At 42.5% G+C, this 18,485-nt stretch overlaps 1 protein-coding gene across 1 annotated transcript in view; it reads right to left on the bottom strand.

The window, feature by feature from the left end:
• Positions 1-144: 144 nt before the first annotated feature.
• Positions 145-18,485, bottom strand: part of notch2 (notch receptor 2) — a 45,658-nt gene continuing 27,317 nt past the window's right edge. The window contains exons 7-36 of the mRNA XM_069522205.1: positions 18,051-18,173; positions 16,713-16,946; positions 16,023-16,178; positions 15,744-15,929; positions 15,399-15,512; positions 15,136-15,249; positions 14,684-14,917; positions 13,374-13,484; positions 13,076-13,268; positions 12,622-12,767; positions 12,378-12,491; positions 12,132-12,251; positions 11,868-12,020; positions 10,939-11,167; positions 10,441-10,642; positions 10,173-10,326; positions 9,730-9,914; positions 9,512-9,644; positions 9,031-9,282; positions 8,700-8,812; positions 7,266-7,801; positions 6,840-7,181; positions 6,560-6,702; positions 6,215-6,419; positions 5,373-5,460; positions 5,069-5,222; positions 4,667-4,986; positions 4,398-4,545; positions 4,042-4,139; positions 145-3,425 (exon numbers count right to left, since the gene is read on the bottom strand). Of these exons, the coding sequence (XP_069378306.1) occupies positions 1,992-3,425; positions 4,042-4,139; positions 4,398-4,545; positions 4,667-4,986; positions 5,069-5,222; positions 5,373-5,460; positions 6,215-6,419; positions 6,560-6,702; positions 6,840-7,181; positions 7,266-7,801; positions 8,700-8,812; positions 9,031-9,282; positions 9,512-9,644; positions 9,730-9,914; positions 10,173-10,326; positions 10,441-10,642; positions 10,939-11,167; positions 11,868-12,020; positions 12,132-12,251; positions 12,378-12,491; positions 12,622-12,767; positions 13,076-13,268; positions 13,374-13,484; positions 14,684-14,917; positions 15,136-15,249; positions 15,399-15,512; positions 15,744-15,929; positions 16,023-16,178; positions 16,713-16,946; positions 18,051-18,173 (6,734 nt within the window). The 3' untranslated portion in view covers positions 145-1,991. The remainder of the gene's footprint in view (positions 3,426-4,041; positions 4,140-4,397; positions 4,546-4,666; positions 4,987-5,068; positions 5,223-5,372; positions 5,461-6,214; positions 6,420-6,559; positions 6,703-6,839; positions 7,182-7,265; positions 7,802-8,699; positions 8,813-9,030; positions 9,283-9,511; positions 9,645-9,729; positions 9,915-10,172; positions 10,327-10,440; positions 10,643-10,938; positions 11,168-11,867; positions 12,021-12,131; positions 12,252-12,377; positions 12,492-12,621; positions 12,768-13,075; positions 13,269-13,373; positions 13,485-14,683; positions 14,918-15,135; positions 15,250-15,398; positions 15,513-15,743; positions 15,930-16,022; positions 16,179-16,712; positions 16,947-18,050; positions 18,174-18,485) is intronic.

Below are 18,485 nucleotides of genomic sequence, written 5' to 3'. Positions count from 1 at the left end.
CCTTTAAAATAAAGAGTCATATTTTAAAGGACTGAGCACAAATTCAATGAGATGTGTGATTAAACAGCATCTGCATTCAAAATTACAACAAGAACATGATGAGAAAACACAGTAGCTAAATCAAATAAGACTGAAGAGCAGAAATCTATGAGGATCTGGGCTTTATTTCAGTAAGCACATTTTTGGTTGATCATTTGGTTTATTTTTTTCCAACAGACAACTTATTTCATCAGTTTTAGTCTTCTAACTTATACAAACATGGTGACAACTACTTCATATGACATGTATATTATAGGGTATTTGGTTAACAGAAGAAAGTACAAATAAAAAACATTTTATATACAGAACATAGACACAGCCTTGCATATGTACGGAGCTAAAACGCTTGATACTTGTGAGGGGAAAAAAATCCTGACGTCTCTATGTACAGCACGTGTTTGTAAAACGGCAGGGATTTCCCTAGTACAGAGAGTAAAGGCCTGAGCAGGCACTGGGAATATCAATGAAAGATGAATAATCTGGCTTGTTTACCGATATTTAAGTCATTCAAAACAAAGGAAACCTTTCCTATTACAGGTTGCTTGTGCTGTGTGTATCGCTTTTTATTGATCATTATTATTAACAGGAATTTGGACTCAACAGGAATTTTTGGCTGAATCAAACTAAATTTGGTCTTTGAGACACTGATGTTCTTTTTTTGAGTGTCAAAAGTAAAACAGTGAATGATTGTCTGTGTTTACAGAGCAGTCACACAAAGCTATGCTCAACATGAAGAAAGATAAAAAAACAAAAACATTATTAAACTGTACTCACCCCCAGACTTGGTTTATGAATCATGAGAATTTAAGAAGGTGCAGAGTTACACTGATTGTAGTTAAGCAAAAGGCAAAACTGGTTAAATGATTGTGGAAGAGAAACTATTTAGAAAAGAGGCCGTTTAAAGTTAAAAACATGTACCTCTGTAACATTCAGAATCATTGAAGAAGTGCGAACAGTATTCATGTAAAAAAAAAAAAAAACCACAAGAAAAAAAAGTCTATGTACATTTCATCATACAACAAACTAAACCTGGTGGCACAACCGTACCGAAGAGTGTGACGGAGCGATTATGTTTTGGAAAATGTCTCTCAAGCCTATAGCGGCACCATCTGTGACAAATTCAGATTTTGTTTTAAAATCAACTCTTTCTGTAACAGTAACTGTCTTCAACATATATAATACATTGACTGTTCTGTAGTAGAAAGATGCCTCTGTGCAGGTCTTTCTACTGTGTCGTTTCCTTGGTGTTCGTCTTTCTACTCATGCAACAGTATTTATAAAAGTTGCCCTTTAGCACAGTAAAAAAAAATGCATGAATAAAAAACAAATAAAGCAAAAACTAATTAGGTTTGCTTTGAGAATAAAAGCTTAACTTAATGTGACCCATCGTATTAAAAAAAGTTGAGTGAATGGTTTCAACTAGGAGTTAGTATCGGCAGGCTCATTACATTAAACAACATAAAGATAGCACATAGCAGGAAGAAATAACAATGTCCTCCAATGTCGATACAGAACGTCTGCAGTCCATGTCAACAGTCTGTTTCTCTTATGAAACTCCAGCTGATCACCATCTGGTCAAAAGTTCCGCGATGATCCCTCAATAAACTGTTTGTTTGGAGCCAAAGCCCAAAAAGAAAAGTCCTGACTCAGATAGCAGAGGGTTGAAGTAACTGATTTTAGCTCATGATCGACTCCACAATTTTTGGTGTTGAGAACGTTTGATATCTAGCTGATAATACTCGATGACGTTTTAAAAACTATACACAGTTTTCTTAAGTGCAAAGAGGAGAAGAACACAATAAAGGTGGAGGTGACCGATAATAAAAATCAAGATCATACAAGAAGAACTAACAAGAGGAGATGAGAAAAGCACTGGATGAATTATTACGTGTTGTTACTCAAACTACAGAGAACCCTAAAGTCCGTCTATTTGTGCTTTCCTCTCGGCTGGCCTACGCAAACACCTGCATGTTTCCGAGCTGAGGCTGTTGAGACGCCTGCTGCATCTGCTGAGACTGAGGCTGCGGCTGCACCTGCTCTGGAATGTGTGTGTGGCGGGATGATGGCAGTGCGTGGTGGGGGTTCCCCAGAGGGGTGGGGCTGGTGGTGACATCAGACCAGTCTGAGTTGGAGTGCGGCGAAGAGGACGACCAAGGGTCTGGGGACTCCGGTGAAGGGGTGAGATATGGGTGCTCGCTGGGCGGGTGGGCAGAGTGGCCGGGAGTGGTACCCTCAGATCCAGCAGTGGCGTAGCTGTGCTGGGAGGGGGGCGTGGGGTATTTATCCACAGGGCTCTGCATGGGCGGATAGGAGGGCAGTGATCGAGGCTGGCCTTCGATCCCCCCGTGGCCGACGTTGTGTGGATGCTGCAGGGTGTGGGGGAGCCCGTGCGTCATGCTCATCTGCTCAGGCATCTGGTACATCATTCCCTGGGTGCAGTGGAGGTGGCTTGATGACTGCTGGGGGTGAGCCTGACTCTGGTTCTGCCCCTGGGATTGTGTGACTTGTACCTGCCCTGGCTGAGGCTGCTTCATCATAGCCTGGCCTCCCCCGGGAGCCATCATCTGGAAGGTGACAATGGGCGGCAGCTGCTCTCTGCTCATGGTGACGTTCATGGGCGTCAGCATCGCACCCTGACCGTGGTGTTGGCCCATGCCTGGGTGAGATCCCCCCATCTGGTGTGGTACGAGACCAAACATGTGGCCGCCGTAGCTGTGTTTGGTCATGCCCACCCAGCCCTGCTGCTGCCCCAGCATGTGGCTGACAGGGGGCAGCATCGGTCTGGATGTAGGGCTGCTCAGGAGGGGAGGAGAGTTTGCTGTTGAGGAAACGGCGCCGGACACTTCGCCTGTGTATGAGTGTGGAGATTCCAGTGAGTCGACAGGTGACATGGTGACAGAGCTCTCTGGAAGTCCTCCTGCTGCTTTGACGCCATTTGCACTCCCTCCTCCCACTGTAACTCCCCCACTTACTCCTCCGGCAGCCACACCCGGCCCTTCGCCTCCCGCAGGCTTCTTTCTTCTCTTCGCCTTCATGTCTTTCAGCTCCTTAGCTACCCCGCCAACACCTCCCACCTTTGCTCCACCCCCACCCCTCCTGCTCTTCTTCCCCTGTGGCCCGGGCCTCATGCCGATGAAGCCCGCTCCATTGGCACCACACATAACAGAGTTTCCTCCTCCCATGTGGTTCGGCCCGTTGTGTGGGCTGTGAACCAGATTGTACTGGTCAAGCAGACGAACAATGTCATGATGCATCCGTTCTTGAGCAGTGTCACGGGGCAGACGATCCAGGTGATCGGTGATGTCACGGTTGGAGTAGTGGTCGAGAAGAACCTGAGCTGCCTCGAAGCTGCCTTCTCTGGCTGCCAGGAAGAGTGGGGTCTCCTCCTGAAGGAAACACAAACGGATAAGTACATGTATAACATACATAATATATGTATCAACACATAGGGTAAGCAGTTCAGTACATTCAGTCTTTTCAGTGATGTGCAGTGATAAAGTAGGAGCCTCAGAGTAAGTGCAATCATGAAGACTTTCTCTGTCTTCATTCGCAATTATCTTCCTCCCTCTCCACCTCTTCTAATCAGCTGACTGTTTGGTGTTTGCAGCAATCCAATCAGATCTCAATCATCCAATCATGTCATTGCTGTCAGGATTTAAATCTGTTCTCCTCTCTGTCAGCTGTCGTTTCTGTGATTCACTGAGACTCTCCTCCTCCTCAGTCACCTCCAGTCTCCATATCCAGTGTCAACTTCACCTTGAGAACATCACGATGGGTCTAAGCAGTAAATAGTCTCATTTATTTCACATCACTTTCTTCTCTCATTGGGCATGGCCAACACATTTCTTTCTAAGCACTTACTTCCTAATGCACCATGACTATAGTCCTTTAATAACTTGTGATGGGTACCTTTCCAGTGAGGTAACTTTGAAACAAAATGATAACAGGAGGAAAGGAGGAGAAAATGTTTGAAAAAGCATGAAGGACAACAGAAGAACAAACCTTATTGTCTTGCATGTCACGGTTGGCTCCGTTCTTCAAAAGTACGAGAGTGGCCTCCACGTTATTAACTGCAGCTGCCCAGTGCAGAGCAGATTTTCCTAAAAGAAATGAGAAAAAACAAAGAAGCACATCCATGTTAACCAGAGTAGAATAATTACAATTTAGGGTTATATGATCATTCTGGGTTATGATCATCAACTGTCAGATTTGGATACTTGTCCTCTCTTGCTGATACTGCAGGTTAAATACAAATGTTTACTGCCATTTAAAAGGCTGTATCTGGTATAAGAAGCAATGCTGACAAGTCCTCCAGTACAACACAAGGACATTTCACGAAACAATTTTTGGTTCCTGACCGTGGTCGTCGACAGCATTAATGTCAGCGTGGCAGTGGATCAGCTCCTCCACCATGCCTTCCACAGCGAGCCTGGCTGCCAGGATCAGGGGAGTCGTGCCGTCATTCATCCTGGAATCCAGTTCTGTTGCACGATTACGGATCAGAATCTAGGAGACGACAAAGATACAGACACAACAGAGATGATGAATAATGATGAAAGTCTTTAGTGAAGCAGCTGTCAGAGTTAGTCATCAGTTCATAAATCACATTCGAGCTCAGTCATCTCACCTGGAAGACTCCCTGGGCATCAGCTGCCACAGCAGCATGCAATGGAGTTCTGCCCATGTTGTCATGGCCGTTGGGATCTGCTCCAGCATCCAGCAGTCTCTTGGCAGCATCAGCTCTAGCGTAGCGAGCAGCCAGGTGAAGGGCTGTCTCTCCAGTGCGGTCGGTCTGGGCCATTAGTGAAGCACCCTGAGAAATCAGGTCTGAGATGACACTCGGTCCTGGTTCATCTCCTCCACTCTCCTCCTCTTCATCTGCATGCAGGCTGCAGTCTGGTCCTCCACCGTTACGCAGCGATGCCAACATCAGCGGAGTGAAGCCATCTGACAGAGGAGTCATTTATTATCAAGAGAAATGACTGAAAAGAAGTTATATCTCAAAAGTCTTGAGGTTAAGTTTTCTCACCAGGTCCCTTGACATTGACATCCAGACAGTCAGCATCCAAGTCGGCTTGTGGGGGAGTGAGCATAATGTCAGCAGCCTTGCGATGCTGCAGGGTCCACTCCCTTCGGTCAATTCCTCCATCCATATTGATGGGCAGCAAAGGCTTATCTTCAGTCTATAAAGAAGCAACAGAACTTGAAAAAAAATTCACAACAACCAAAAACATTTCCTCATATTTCAAACATTTGTTACCCAGCTTTAATTTTAACTGCTCCGATCCATCAGCTTTATTTGGACTATTCGTTTTCTTTGTCACTTCACTTACTCTAGGTTTCTTGGAGGGGACCTCTTCATCCATCCATCTTTGACTTTGACCTCCATCAATCAGGGTTCCATCCTGCGTCTTGAAATTCCTGATATGACAAAGAATTTTTTCCATGATTCTATAATTTCTTCTTACATTATTCCAGGACACATCATGGATGCTATGTTTCATAACTCAGTCTAACACCAGTATTGTTCAGTGGGAGCTGATCAGTACAACCACAGTCCTCTAATAATACATTAAGATGATTCAGTTATTTAATCCACAGAATGTATTCACAAAAACTATCTGTACATTTGGAGAAGTACTTCTGGTCACTTCCTCTGCTCTATTTTTTTTTTCCAGATCACCTGAGACACCCAGAATTTTACTCTGGTATGAATTCTCACTTAGTAGTTGGTATAATATATCCTATTTTAAAGGAGACATGTTGTGATTTGTAAGTTTTTCCCTTTTGATCTCGTGTTATATAATTATAAGATGCCTGGATTTGCATAATGCATGTCTAGTAACTAGTCTGCCATGCTCCCTAACAAAACCAGGTGAAGTGGGAACTGAGGCCGACACTTCCTACACCTGCTGGAAGCGGGTGACCACTCACAACAGAGAGGACCAATTCAATCAGAACAGACCAGGCTTTATCAGGAGGGGGCCTTAAAGAGACAGGAGCTAAACTAATGGTCTCAGACAGAGGCTGAAAGGAGGAGCAGCAGCAATGGACAGTATGAGGAAGTGATGTGTTTTCTGAACATTAGAGCATGTAAACATTGTGACAACACAAGTTAAAATTATGAATGTGAGCATAATACTCTTTAACACAAGCTGTCCATGCACCCACTCACTTCAGGTCAAAGTCATCTTGTCCGACAGGTTCTCTTCTCTTGTCATTTTTATTGGCCAAGAAGCCATCTGGCAGCCACAGAACACCATTTTTATGCTTCCTCTTGGCTGCTAGCATCCCCAGCACCAGGATGAGCAGTATAATGACCACCGCCACTCCAATCATGTACATGAGAAGCGGTGTCTCAGAATGCACTGTTGGGTCACCTGGAAGATACAAACACTGGTTAGCACACACCAGATGCTGTGTCTTCTTTTGATTTAGGTTTTTACCGAATGGGTAATGAAAGTAAAGTTTATATTTAAAGGTTGAATTCAAGTAACTGCTTGACGAAAGGCCGACTTACTGTCAACAGACACTAATGGGTAAGGAAGTTCAGCCTTGATGTGTGCTGCTGCGATGAAGGACGCAGCCTCATTTGTGTTGGAGAAACAGTCGACAGAGCTCTGGGAACATTCACGGTTGTCGATTTGCAGGTAGACCTTTGAGCTGCACAGACAGATGTGGAAATACAAAGACAGTTTATACCACACAGTTAATTGGTGAATAAGTATTACTACTACTTATTAAATGGGTCCTAGAAAGAGGAAAAACTATCTGACGATGCCATCAAGAACAATCCTTACCCAATAACCTCTCTCTCTAACTCTCGTTTGCTTCTACTCCTCTGTGTGTATCGTCCCTGCTCTTCCTCCTCCCTGAAATATGGGTACACCATTGGCTGATTGTTTTTATCTCGCTTCACGTGCAGGTTGGTGTGCAACAGGGCTCCCAGGGCACGCAAGAAACCATTAAGGTCTCCAAGCAGTTCCTTGGGTTGCAGCCGGACCACGATGATCAGCAGGCCAATCGCTGATTTGGGTGGAATGTCAGTGGAACAGTCCAGGCCGTCCCAGCCACAAGCCTCTGTGTGGCAGCTCTGGTCACAGATGCCATTATGGTAGTGGTCCGCGCAGTACTTATCATACCTGTGTACACAGAACAAGGAGGACAGATGTTCAGTGATGTGCTCTCAAAACATTTAGAATTTTGAATTCAAAAGGGTCACATACTTGCAGGGGCTCAGCGCAGTATCCTGGCACTCAAAGCTGTCGAAGAGACACCCGGCATTGTCGCACTCCTTATCACATTTTCCGTTTTTGAAGAGATCCCAGCAGGGGACATTGGCAGTGCAGTTCACCCAAGGCTTTTGCCAGTTGAGTGAGCAGTCTCCTCCATCCCACTGGCACTCGTGGTTGTTACACTGATCATCACACACTCTGTCCCCTGACTGCCGCTCACAATGTGCATAGGGGCAGGTTGGAGTGTGTGGTACGGAGAGTTTGTGCTCACAGAATGGTCCAGAGAAGTGCATGGGACAACGACAGATGTCCTGGTTTGGGTTGGACGGGTCCTTGATGCAGGTTCCTCCATTACGGCAGATCCACTGACACCTCTGTTCATTCTCACATTGTATCCCAGTGAATCCTGACTGGCATTGGCAGTACACGTGGCCAACTGGTGACTCCACACAGCGTCCGCTGTTCTGACAATGTAGCTTTCCACAGTGGCCTTCTTTTTCTATTTCGCAATTGAACCCAGCAAAGCCCTACAAAACAAAACATGTTGTTAAAGTATGATAGTAGCAGAATCATTTTGAAAGTTAGGCTTGACTACACATATTTCTAATGTACGTCTAGGTTCTCCTGCAAATGTTCTGCTTGTCTACTATACCTGAGCCATGGTGTGGCCCTCTGAAGCAAGCAAGAGAATAACAGAGGGAGCAAGATGTTAGTGCAGAGAAAAACAGGCTTTTAGTGAGAAAATATCTATGTTCCACAATAAGAACAAAGAGAAAGGAAAACACAGAAGTAATCGTATCCAGTCGTCTTTTATAAGCCTATGGTGTCACTCTTCTATACTGTAATCTGACATATAAATCAATTATCCTCTAAGATTTAAGTAATAATTAAACATCAAAACACTGTTTGTTTTCTGGATTTTTAAAGAATGTAAAACTTTCCTGATCAAATTTCTTTATAAATAAAATTCTAAATTATGTTATATTTTATATTATGTTATATTATATTATATTATGTTATATTTCATTATAACCTTTCTTTCTTTCTTATTAACAATAACTGTTTGATAGTAGTGTTGGGGGAATGCGTGGTGGCCAATCAAGACATAAGAATATAACTGGAAAGCAAAAAAATGGAGGAATGCCATTGGTATCAATTGATTTTGTGTTGATTCATTTTGACCGCCCTGACAGGTGTTATAAACTGCGTGGCATGTCAATGGTTATTTGAAAGATAAGCACAGCACTGTTAACCAAGACAATAACCTTAAATAAATGCATTTCAGAACATGCTATTAGGAGAGTATTGCATTACACTGATCAAATTACTAAAGTGCATGGAAACACAAAGACTGTGAGGCTGGTTTGTGAGTGTAAAATAACTAATTGAAACGGTGATATAGAAAAGGACATAAGAGAATCTTACAGAAACACAGGAGCAGATGTAGCCATGGACTGAGCTCATGTTCATGGAGCAGACACCACCATTGTGACACGGCTTAGACAGACACAGATCCACCATGGACTCACAGTGACGACCTGGAGAGACAAACGAGAGGAAAAAGCTAAAGTTACACAGAAAAATAAGTAATTATCAAAAACTGAAAGACTTTGCGGAATTAATATAGACATTTACATACATGAAACTCTGTTCATAAAAACAGTAACACTTTGCTGGTTTTGTAACAGAGAAAAATGACTGGATATGGTGATCTTGGTAATGTTATGTCCCTTTGAGCAGCTAAATATAAATGTACCCGTGTATCCATGGCGACAGCGACACTGGTAATTGTTGACCAGCTGCACACAGTCGAGGCTGCCGGGGGAGTGGCAGGGCCCAGACAGGCATTCATTGAGATCTCCCTCACAGTGTTCTCCAACGAATCCTGGAGGGCAGGAGCATGTGTAACGGCCGATACCGTCCACACATTGTCCTCCGTTCCGACAGCGAGGCTCCAAGGAGCCATGCTTGGGTTCACAGTCATCCACATTCACTTGACACTGGGGCCCTACAGAGCAGAAAACAGAAGTATGTATGGTAATTAAATGTTTCAAGAAGGCATTTATGTACATTTAAGAGGCTTTCAGCTCATCATATCAATCATTGTTAACTACAAAATCAGTCAAATTTACAATATTTGTCATTTGCACCACAAATCCACTCCAAAGACACATTTCTTTGCATTTTTTATCTTTATCCTCCATTAAATTTCAAACTTGTGCTATATGTAGTCTTACCGTGTGTTCCAGGTGGACAGGCACAGGTGAAGAGGTTTATGAGGTTGATACACGTCCCTCCGTGCATGCAGGGTTTAGAGTGACATTCATCCACATCATACTCACAGTTCACCCCCTGGTAGCCTGGTTTACACTGTAGCGATGAATCGACAGAGACGTTAGCTCAATGTGTGATAGAACAAAACCTTCATTTAAAAATAATTGAGAATTTTACTTACAATACACTCGTATGTGCTCTGATAGTCTTTGCATGTAGCTCCGTTGCGACAAGGGTTTGACCGGCACTCATCGACCATCTCTTCACAATAGCTGCCCATGTATCCCGGCTGGCACTGACACTTGTGGGATTTACCTACATTTATACACCGACCAGCGTTCTTACACACATTCTCCACTTCCACACCTGCAGACATTTGGAGAAGGAAGTGCAAATGGTGAATAATGTGAAGATGGTGTGTGTATTATCACTGTCTAGTTTAAAATTCTGTCTAAATATTTGTTTGTGACAATGAGACTTATCTCTTGACTTTGATTCTATTTTAAAAGAATCCAAAATCACCTTACATGTGATTACAGATCATCTCAGTCCCACTTTTTTTTTTTTTCAAATTGTTTTCGTTTTTTGTTCTGATAACAAACTCAACAAGAAGTGGTTTCAAACCTTTTGTGACAGCAAAGTCCTGGCAGGACAGGTTGGGGACATCACAGTAAAGTCCTGTCCAACTCAATGGACAGTGGCAAATCCAGGATGTCGTTGTCTGAGAGCAGACACCACCATTGCGACAGTGCACGTGGCTGCACAGGTTTACAAGGTTCTTCATGCAAAGAAGGAAAAGAGGAAAATTATTATAACTGGTTGTAAAAGAGCCCAAATTACCAATTTGCCTAAAAAGGCTTCACAAACTGTACAGTATACAAAGACAAATCACCTGGCAGTTTTGTCCATTGTATCCCATCGGGCAGGTGCAGCGATACGTGCCCAGGCCATCAGTGCATGTTCCTCCATTCTTACAGGGCTGAGAGTCGCACTCATTCTGCTCATACTCACAGAACGTCCCGTAAAAACCAGGACGGCAACGGCAAGAGAAGGTGTTGATGTCATCAATGCAACTCCCATTGTTCAGGCAGGAGCTGAAAGGAAGGAGAAAAAAGTGGGGATTGATGAATGAATAAAGACATCGGGCAAATACAGTTTAGAATCAAAAAGGAAAGAATTATTAGTAAATACAAATAATTGAATTAATCTACAGGCTTTAAGAAAGACTCCTTTACCCAAACTGGATAATTTGGGCATAAATATTTTGCATTCTGTCAGGAAATTGCAAAACCGTACAATTCATCAATGAGGAAAATATTGAGAAAACGAAAATTAAACACAGTAATAAAAAAGCAAGTTTTCCAGCTCAAGCACTGAATAATCCTCTCACCTCTCAGTGCATTCAAGGATGTTGTGTTCACACAGGATTCCATCAAAGCCCGGGCGGCACTCACACACAAAGCTGTTGACGTAGTCCCGGCAGACAGCGCTGTTCCTGCAGGGCTGACTTGCACACTCATCTACCTCAGTCTCACAGCGCTCCCCTTCAAAACCAGCGCGGCAGTCACAAGAGAAACTTCCAACATCGTCCAAACAAGAGCCTCCATTCAGGCATGGGTCTATGGAGAGGAGAGAGGGGGAAGAAGATGTCTATGATCAAAAACTTTATTCAAGTAGCAGCTACTGAATACTTAATATAATATAAAAAAATACTAAATAAATAAATGTATCAATGAGAAATCCATCAGGTATCTGGCTGAACCCTATAAGAGTAAAAAAAAGCAACTTCCCTTGTTTTAACAAGACTGTGTCTGAAATATTTTCATCGTGTACAGACTTGTATCCATATGTAACACAATAATTCAGTAGATGTTCTATGCTGCTTTCTACCAGGGTTATTTCCTGTTTCCAACTATATAAAAAACATTATATGTGTTGAAAATATGGGCATAATAAACTAATAAGTCCAGGTTCCACTGGGTGTGTGCTGCTACTAACAACATAGTAACTATACACACAGTGCTGTGTATGCCCTGGACAATTGTCCGGCTGCACTCATTACCATTCGCTAAAGGGGAATATTAGAACTTGGAGGAGATCAGTACCTTTACAACAGCTAATTCCCTGCAAAGAAAACATCCCAAAAAAAAGAGTGAAAGATGTATGTGAAGGGAATTTTAAAAAAGTTATAGGCCACAATAAGAAGGGGAGCTGAAAGCTACTCAAGACATGCGGCCAAGACACAAGTTACACCCGCAGTCTATATCTGGTGAGTTAGACTACGAGCAAGGTGACAGAAAAAGCTGAAGTGAAACTCACTGGGTGAGCAGTCATCAATGTCTGTCTGACAGTTGCGTCCGCTGTATCCAGGTTGACATTTACATGTGTAGCTGCCTGGACTGTTCATGCAGTGACCACTGTTTTTGCAAGGATTCTTTTTGCACTCATTCACATCCTCACTGCAGCGCTGACCTATACAATTGAAACATACAGTACATATATTAGTACAGGATCACTGTAACTGTAATACACAGAATTTGATACAACCGCTCTTGGGCACACAACTCGCAGCTTTATATGTACCTTGCCAACCTGTGGGGCACCTGCAGGTGTAAGAGGTGTAGTCTGCAGATGGATGACACACTCCCCCTCGCTCACATGGATGGGAGGCACAGGGAACCTGCTCCACCTCACAGTGTTTACCTATTTTGACATTGTGCCATATTTTAAATAAAGAGAGACATGTGCTAAAATTACATTCATCCACTACAAAGACTGCTATTGGACTGGAAGTGGGTGTTAATATGGTGTCAATGTGGTATCACTAACCCGTGAATGGAGGACTGCATTGGCAGGTGTAACTGTTGACTCCATCCATACAAAAGCCTTGGTTTAGACAGGGTCCAGATGCACATTCATCCACATTCTTCTCACAGTTCACACCTGACGACCAGAGAAGGGGTCATTCAAAGATTTCTTTGTTAAAATGCAGTCTTGTGCCTTCTATTCATTGCTAAACTAAAAGCTTTAAAATGTGATGCTGAATTACAACAATTATCATGATCGTTATTACCTCTGAATCCAGGTTGGCATTGACAAGTGTAGCCATTATGTCGGTCCAAACAAGTGCCACCATTCTGGCATGGGCTAAGCTGGCACTCATCCTTTTCCTGCTCACAGTGCTGTCCCACCCAGCCAGCTCTACACTCACAGCGGTACCTTTACACAAAGGAGAGGCAAACACATTGTTAAATGGGAAATTATCCATATAGTAATAATAACAGCAGGTGCTTGGGCTATTTTCAGCACCAGTCCCAGTAGTTCAAGTCAGGCTAATACTTATTATGCTTCATTAAGTTTTAATGTTGAGCAGGGGCAACTTTGTTAAGCAAGGCAGGTTGGAAGAAAATCTGCAGCTGAGGATAACACTGTTAAAACAAAACTATAATAAATATCACACAAATCTGAATGTTAGTCAAGATCCAAAGGTTGGATTTGATAAACACAGATCGATATTCAAAACATACCCATATTGCTGTTCAATACATTCCCCATGCACACAAGGCTGTGGAACACAGTGGTCTGTCCCAGAGAGACACAGAGGACCGTGGGTACTGGGTGGGCACAGGCAGTGGAACCCGTTGACCTTGTCCATGCAGGTTCCCCCACTCATACACGGGTTTGACTTGCACTCGTTGATCTCCACATCGCATTTCATTCCTATTACAGAGACAATTAAATGAAGTTAGTTGTAATAAAGGCAAATATTGATTAAGTATTTCATTTTTAATATTTAAACAGTAATATCTTTTAGAAAAAACATACCTGTGTATCCTGGGGCGCACACACATTTGTACTCATTTATGCCGTCCTGGCACTCGCCATACTCACAGGGGTTACTGGCACAGTCATCTTCATTGATCTCACAGTTTATCCCTGAGGACAGAAATTACATGAGGTCTATCACATAGAGTAACAATAGTCTGCTTTATAATTTTATCTGACTATTTAATGTTTACTGAGATTTAAAAGTAGCAACAACAACCACTGTTGCGTCACTTTTGGCTAAAGTTAGTGGTGAAGTATATCAAGTGGCTGTTGAAAAAAAAAAAAAAAAACATCTTAACCACCAGGGGGAAGTAACGCTCCATACAGGAAAGTTAATGAAGAAGTGAAAATGTTGACAAAAACGGAGACAGGCGTCTGATAGAGCAGAGAAATACTGCAAGTACGCAAGAGACAAGAGAAGAACAAGGGAAACAAGAGAGAGGGAAAGCAAGAGAAAAACAAAGAAAGGTAGAGAGATACAAAGAGAAAATAGGAAAACGAGAGAGAACACGGCACTTCAAAGAAGGGGAAATAAGGGTATGAAACCTGAAAGTAAAAAAACCTCAGGGGGTGACCTGACGCCAGTTTTTGTAAAGTGAGCTCAGTGCTGACACCGGTACCAGGCCTCAGGGTGATACAACGTACTGAACTTACTAATCCACAGAGCAATGTGGAGTAGCACCACTCGAACCAGACTTGTGACTGCTAACACACATGTCGTATACTCTACACTTCACAATACACTGAGAGCTACACAGGAAGCTCTCGTGTGGGGGAAGGGGGGTCTTAACATTTATTTCAAGTTGCTCTCTCAACATGACAAAACTCTCTGGGGCTCTTTAATGTCATGTGGTAAACACATTTAAAACAGATTATTTCATACGAAATTTTGTCGACCTAATTCAAACTTCAGAGGAAAAAAACAGTTGTGGTACAAAGTGTCAGAGGAACTACAACTCAAAACATGTTTTGTGTCGATTGTTCAGTCTGTGTGGTTACTATAGCAACCAGATGTCAAGTGGAGTGGAGCTTTGTCTCAAACTGTGCAGCAGACATGACAGCATGCACTATGAGGAGCAAGTGGCTCACACTAAACTGTGGAAGATACAAGGAGGGAAAAAGCTTGTGAGGCTGATTAAAACAGATGTAAGTGCCTTAATGATGATGATTTTATTCATGTCTACATCAAACACATCTTCACCCACACCAGTCGAACAGGTGTTTCAGAGTGACTGGTTACCACAGTCTGGGTTTGAGGTAACTTTTTCTCAGTTACAGTCACTCATTTTAACACATGATGTACTCACCTGTAGTTCCTGGTGGGCAGTTGCATTGGTAAGCATTGACCAGGTCAATGCAGCGTCCTCGGTTCTGACAAGGGTTGCTGTGGCACTCTTGCACCTGGATGTTACAGATGGAGCCCGTGTATCCAGGATAGCACTCACAGGAGAAGGTGGCGATGCCATCTTTACACACACCATGGTGGCATGGCTCTGGTACGCAGTCATTGATGTTCTCCTCACAAAGTAGGCCAGTGAAGCCTGAGTGAGGGGATTTCTTCTTAATAACCAATACTATTGCATCATGGATCATGTGACTATTTCAGATGGTTTTCTGGGTCAAATAAGACACTGGGGTTTAATGTGATGGACTAACATTTTCCCTTTTTCTATGGCACAATCGAAGTGACGGCTAAACAAATCAGAACAAAGACTATGTTACTTTTACTTCAGTTAAACATAAAGTTATTCCCTTTTACCTTCAGCACATTCACAGTCATATCCGTTGGGTCGGTCTATACACTTGGCCCCATTTAAACAGGGTGTGCTGGAGCACTCATCAATGTCTATCTGGCACATTTCACCACTGAAGCCTGAAAAACCAAACAAAGAACAAGATGATGAACATAGTAACTAGACATTAAAGACACTTTATATACAATAAACATTTGGAAATGGTTAGGACGACATTCATTGTCATTTTGAGACATCAAGCAGAGTGCACGGCCTCATGTGTACCAACCTGCTGGGCATTCGCAGACAAAGCGGCTGACCTGGTCCAGACATTTACCCTGGTTCAAACAGGGGGAGCTGAGACACTCATCCACCTCTATCTCACAATGAGTCCCCTCAAATCCTGCAAAAAAGAAGAAATTACATTTTTTCATGAGATACTGTACTTCTTTATCCAGAACAGCTAACAATTGTATTTATTTTTTTATTGTGGTTATTAGACATCATCTTCTTAACCAATTGTAGTCAGAAGATTGCACTGCCTTGGCTGAGATATGTCTTCTGAGAACATTCTAGTCTTGATTGTAAAATTTGTTCAAATGTAAGGTAATACGTGATTTCTCAAGAAAAGTACCAGGCATGCAGATGCAGGTGTAGTCCCCAATGCGATCCAGACAAGTGCCATCGTTCTGGCAGGGGCTTGATGCACACTCATTAACATCTTGTTCACAGCGCGGCCCGGCGTAACCCCTGACACAGTTGCAGGTGAAGGAGCCATCAGTGTTCACACACTGACCACCATGCTCGCAAGGGTTGGTACCTAAGGGGGAAGAAGAAAATGTTTGAAACCTGAACAGAGCAAATGTATGTTATGCATGTACAGACATTTAAGAAGGTTAGCCTTTGTTCTTACCAATGCTGCATTCGTCTCTGTCAATGTTGCAGGTGCTGCCGACATAACCAAGTGGACAGTTACAGTTGAACATGCCACTGATGGGGTTGGTGTCACACTGAGAGCCTTCTCTACAGGGGTTACTGATACAGGCATCATCTCTATGGCACAGCAAACCTGCAAAGAATAACGTGTTATTAAGCAATAAGTGAAAATAAGTTTATCCATTTGCAAAAAAAACTCAACACGCCTTAACTGCTGGGTAGAGGTATAATACATTTACAAGGTTTAATCCAACAGTAGGAATGTGTCACTAATGAAAGTTGAAAGGTTTGAAAGTTTCTATTCTGTTGTATAATTAGTAGAAGTGGTTTGGCATCGAACATGCTATGTGCCTTCTCTTTAAGAGTAAAGCTTTTGATGAATTAGGAAACTACTAGTTTAGTAAAAGTACTGAGAAAAAAAACATTAGTTATGCTTCGACTTCCTCCGCTGAATGCAGCTGCCTATGATTCAAAACCCTATCAACAGCAAGTAATCAATAACAAAGAACATTGACAGTTTCAGTGTAACGACCAAAGTATCACTTTTTTGAATGATTAACTATAAAAAAAACAGTACTGAGCTACAACAGAGAATCACAGCATTACTGTTTAGTCTTTAATCACATTATATCTGCTATAAAAACATGTGGTTTCACTTCTGGCCCACCTGTCTTTCCATGAGGGCAAACACAGATGAAAGAGGCAACGCGGTCGATGCACGTGGAGCCTGGGCTGCATGAAGCTGTAGCACAGTCATCAATGTTTTCAGAGCAGTCGGGGCCGCTCCACCCATTAACACACACGCAGACGTAGCTACCGATCAGGTTGCTGCATGTGCCTCCATTCTGGCAGGTGTTTGGCTGCAGACGACACTCATCAACATCTTCTGTACAGTGCTGACCTGTGGATGGGCAGAGGGGAGGACATGGAGGGGAGGAAAGAATATTGAACAAATTAAGTTAAAGCTCTGTGGAGCTTGTTATGAACATGGCTCCATATCTATTTTTAAATGTATTCTTATTTAAAAATTGTTTGTTACAGACATGGAAACAATAAGTTTAGGGTGGCTTTGCTTACTGTGGTCGGATTAGTACTACACAAACTCAGACCAAGGAAGCCGATGCACGCATGTTTGTTTTGTAAATGGAAAGCTTGAATATGCTGCACAAGTGTGTCAGCAGAGACACACCTTGTGTAGAGAACAGGCTTCAGAGATACAAAGAAAGAAGAGTGGTAGGAAATATGATCTGACTAGGATCACCGCACTGCAGTTGTATGCCTCAAGTGCCCGCCAACATAATTCTAAATATTTTATTTCTTCATTCATATAAGGTCACTGCGATCTTGGTCCATCAAATTCTAATCAGTTGATTCTTGAGTCCAAGTATATGTTTGTACCAAATTGGAAGAAATTCCCCTTAACGGAAGCATAGAAACAGACCACACGAAGGAATGGAAGCTATTATCACTGATCATACACCTGACTGCTCAAACAGCACTCAGACAAGTGAAGACATAAAAGTAGAAGAGAGATTTCCTTGTAATTGACATGGGGTCTAGAAAATTAAGGTTATGTTTTCATCTGGGTTTGCTCATTTGTTTGTCTAGTGTCTAGTTTACACCAAAAACTACAAGACAGATTACACGAAACCTGTGTGGAAGGATGTGGTATTGAACAGGGAAAAAAAACATTACATTTTGGTGCAGATCCAGACTACCGAGCTGATCCAGGTTTTTTTTCAGGTTCTATAACACTGCTCTATAAGGCATTGTTTTTTAAATTTTCATAGGTTTCCCAGGGAATAATTCATGGATCTGATTTTTTTTTTAAAACAGGCGTAATTGGGAGATTGACATTGATACATTTGTAGAATTTGGACTAGTTCGATTGAATTTTAGAGGACTTATTGGGAAAAGAGATTGTAACTGTAGCACAATGACAACCACAGTATAATAATGGCTACAGGAACACATATACAAATGATCAAACACACAAATCCCTTACCAGTCCACTCAGGGGGGCACTGACAGTTGTAGGTGTTGACTCCGTCCATACAGGTTCCACCATTGGCACACTGGTGATTGGGGCAGTCGTCAAGGTTGTTCTCACAGTTACTCCCATTGAAACCTTGCACAAGTTATAGATACAATAGTTCAAATCTTCTTCGGGAAGACAAGCATAGATATTTTTTTGTGTGGTATTCTATGGTGTGTATACGTGTTGGTGGTGTATAAACAGTCGGTGTTTGTTGTGTCTCCAAGCAAACTGTAGCAAACTGGCAGTGTTTAATACAACATAACCAGCAGGATCAGACTGTTTACACTAGAAACAATATCATGTAACAATTCAGAAACAAAAAGCTGCATTTACATATCTACAAACTCCAGTCACAGTTCAGAGTGAGCATATAAAAAAGGTGAACAGAAAAGTACTATTTCA

This window comes from Paralichthys olivaceus, chromosome 3 (assembly GCF_024713975.1).
Source record: "Paralichthys olivaceus isolate ysfri-2021 chromosome 3, ASM2471397v2, whole genome shotgun sequence".
In the NCBI taxonomy this organism is placed as follows: domain Eukaryota; kingdom Metazoa; phylum Chordata; class Actinopteri; order Pleuronectiformes; family Paralichthyidae; genus Paralichthys; species Paralichthys olivaceus.
This window is presented reverse-complemented; position numbering and strand designations above follow the sequence as displayed.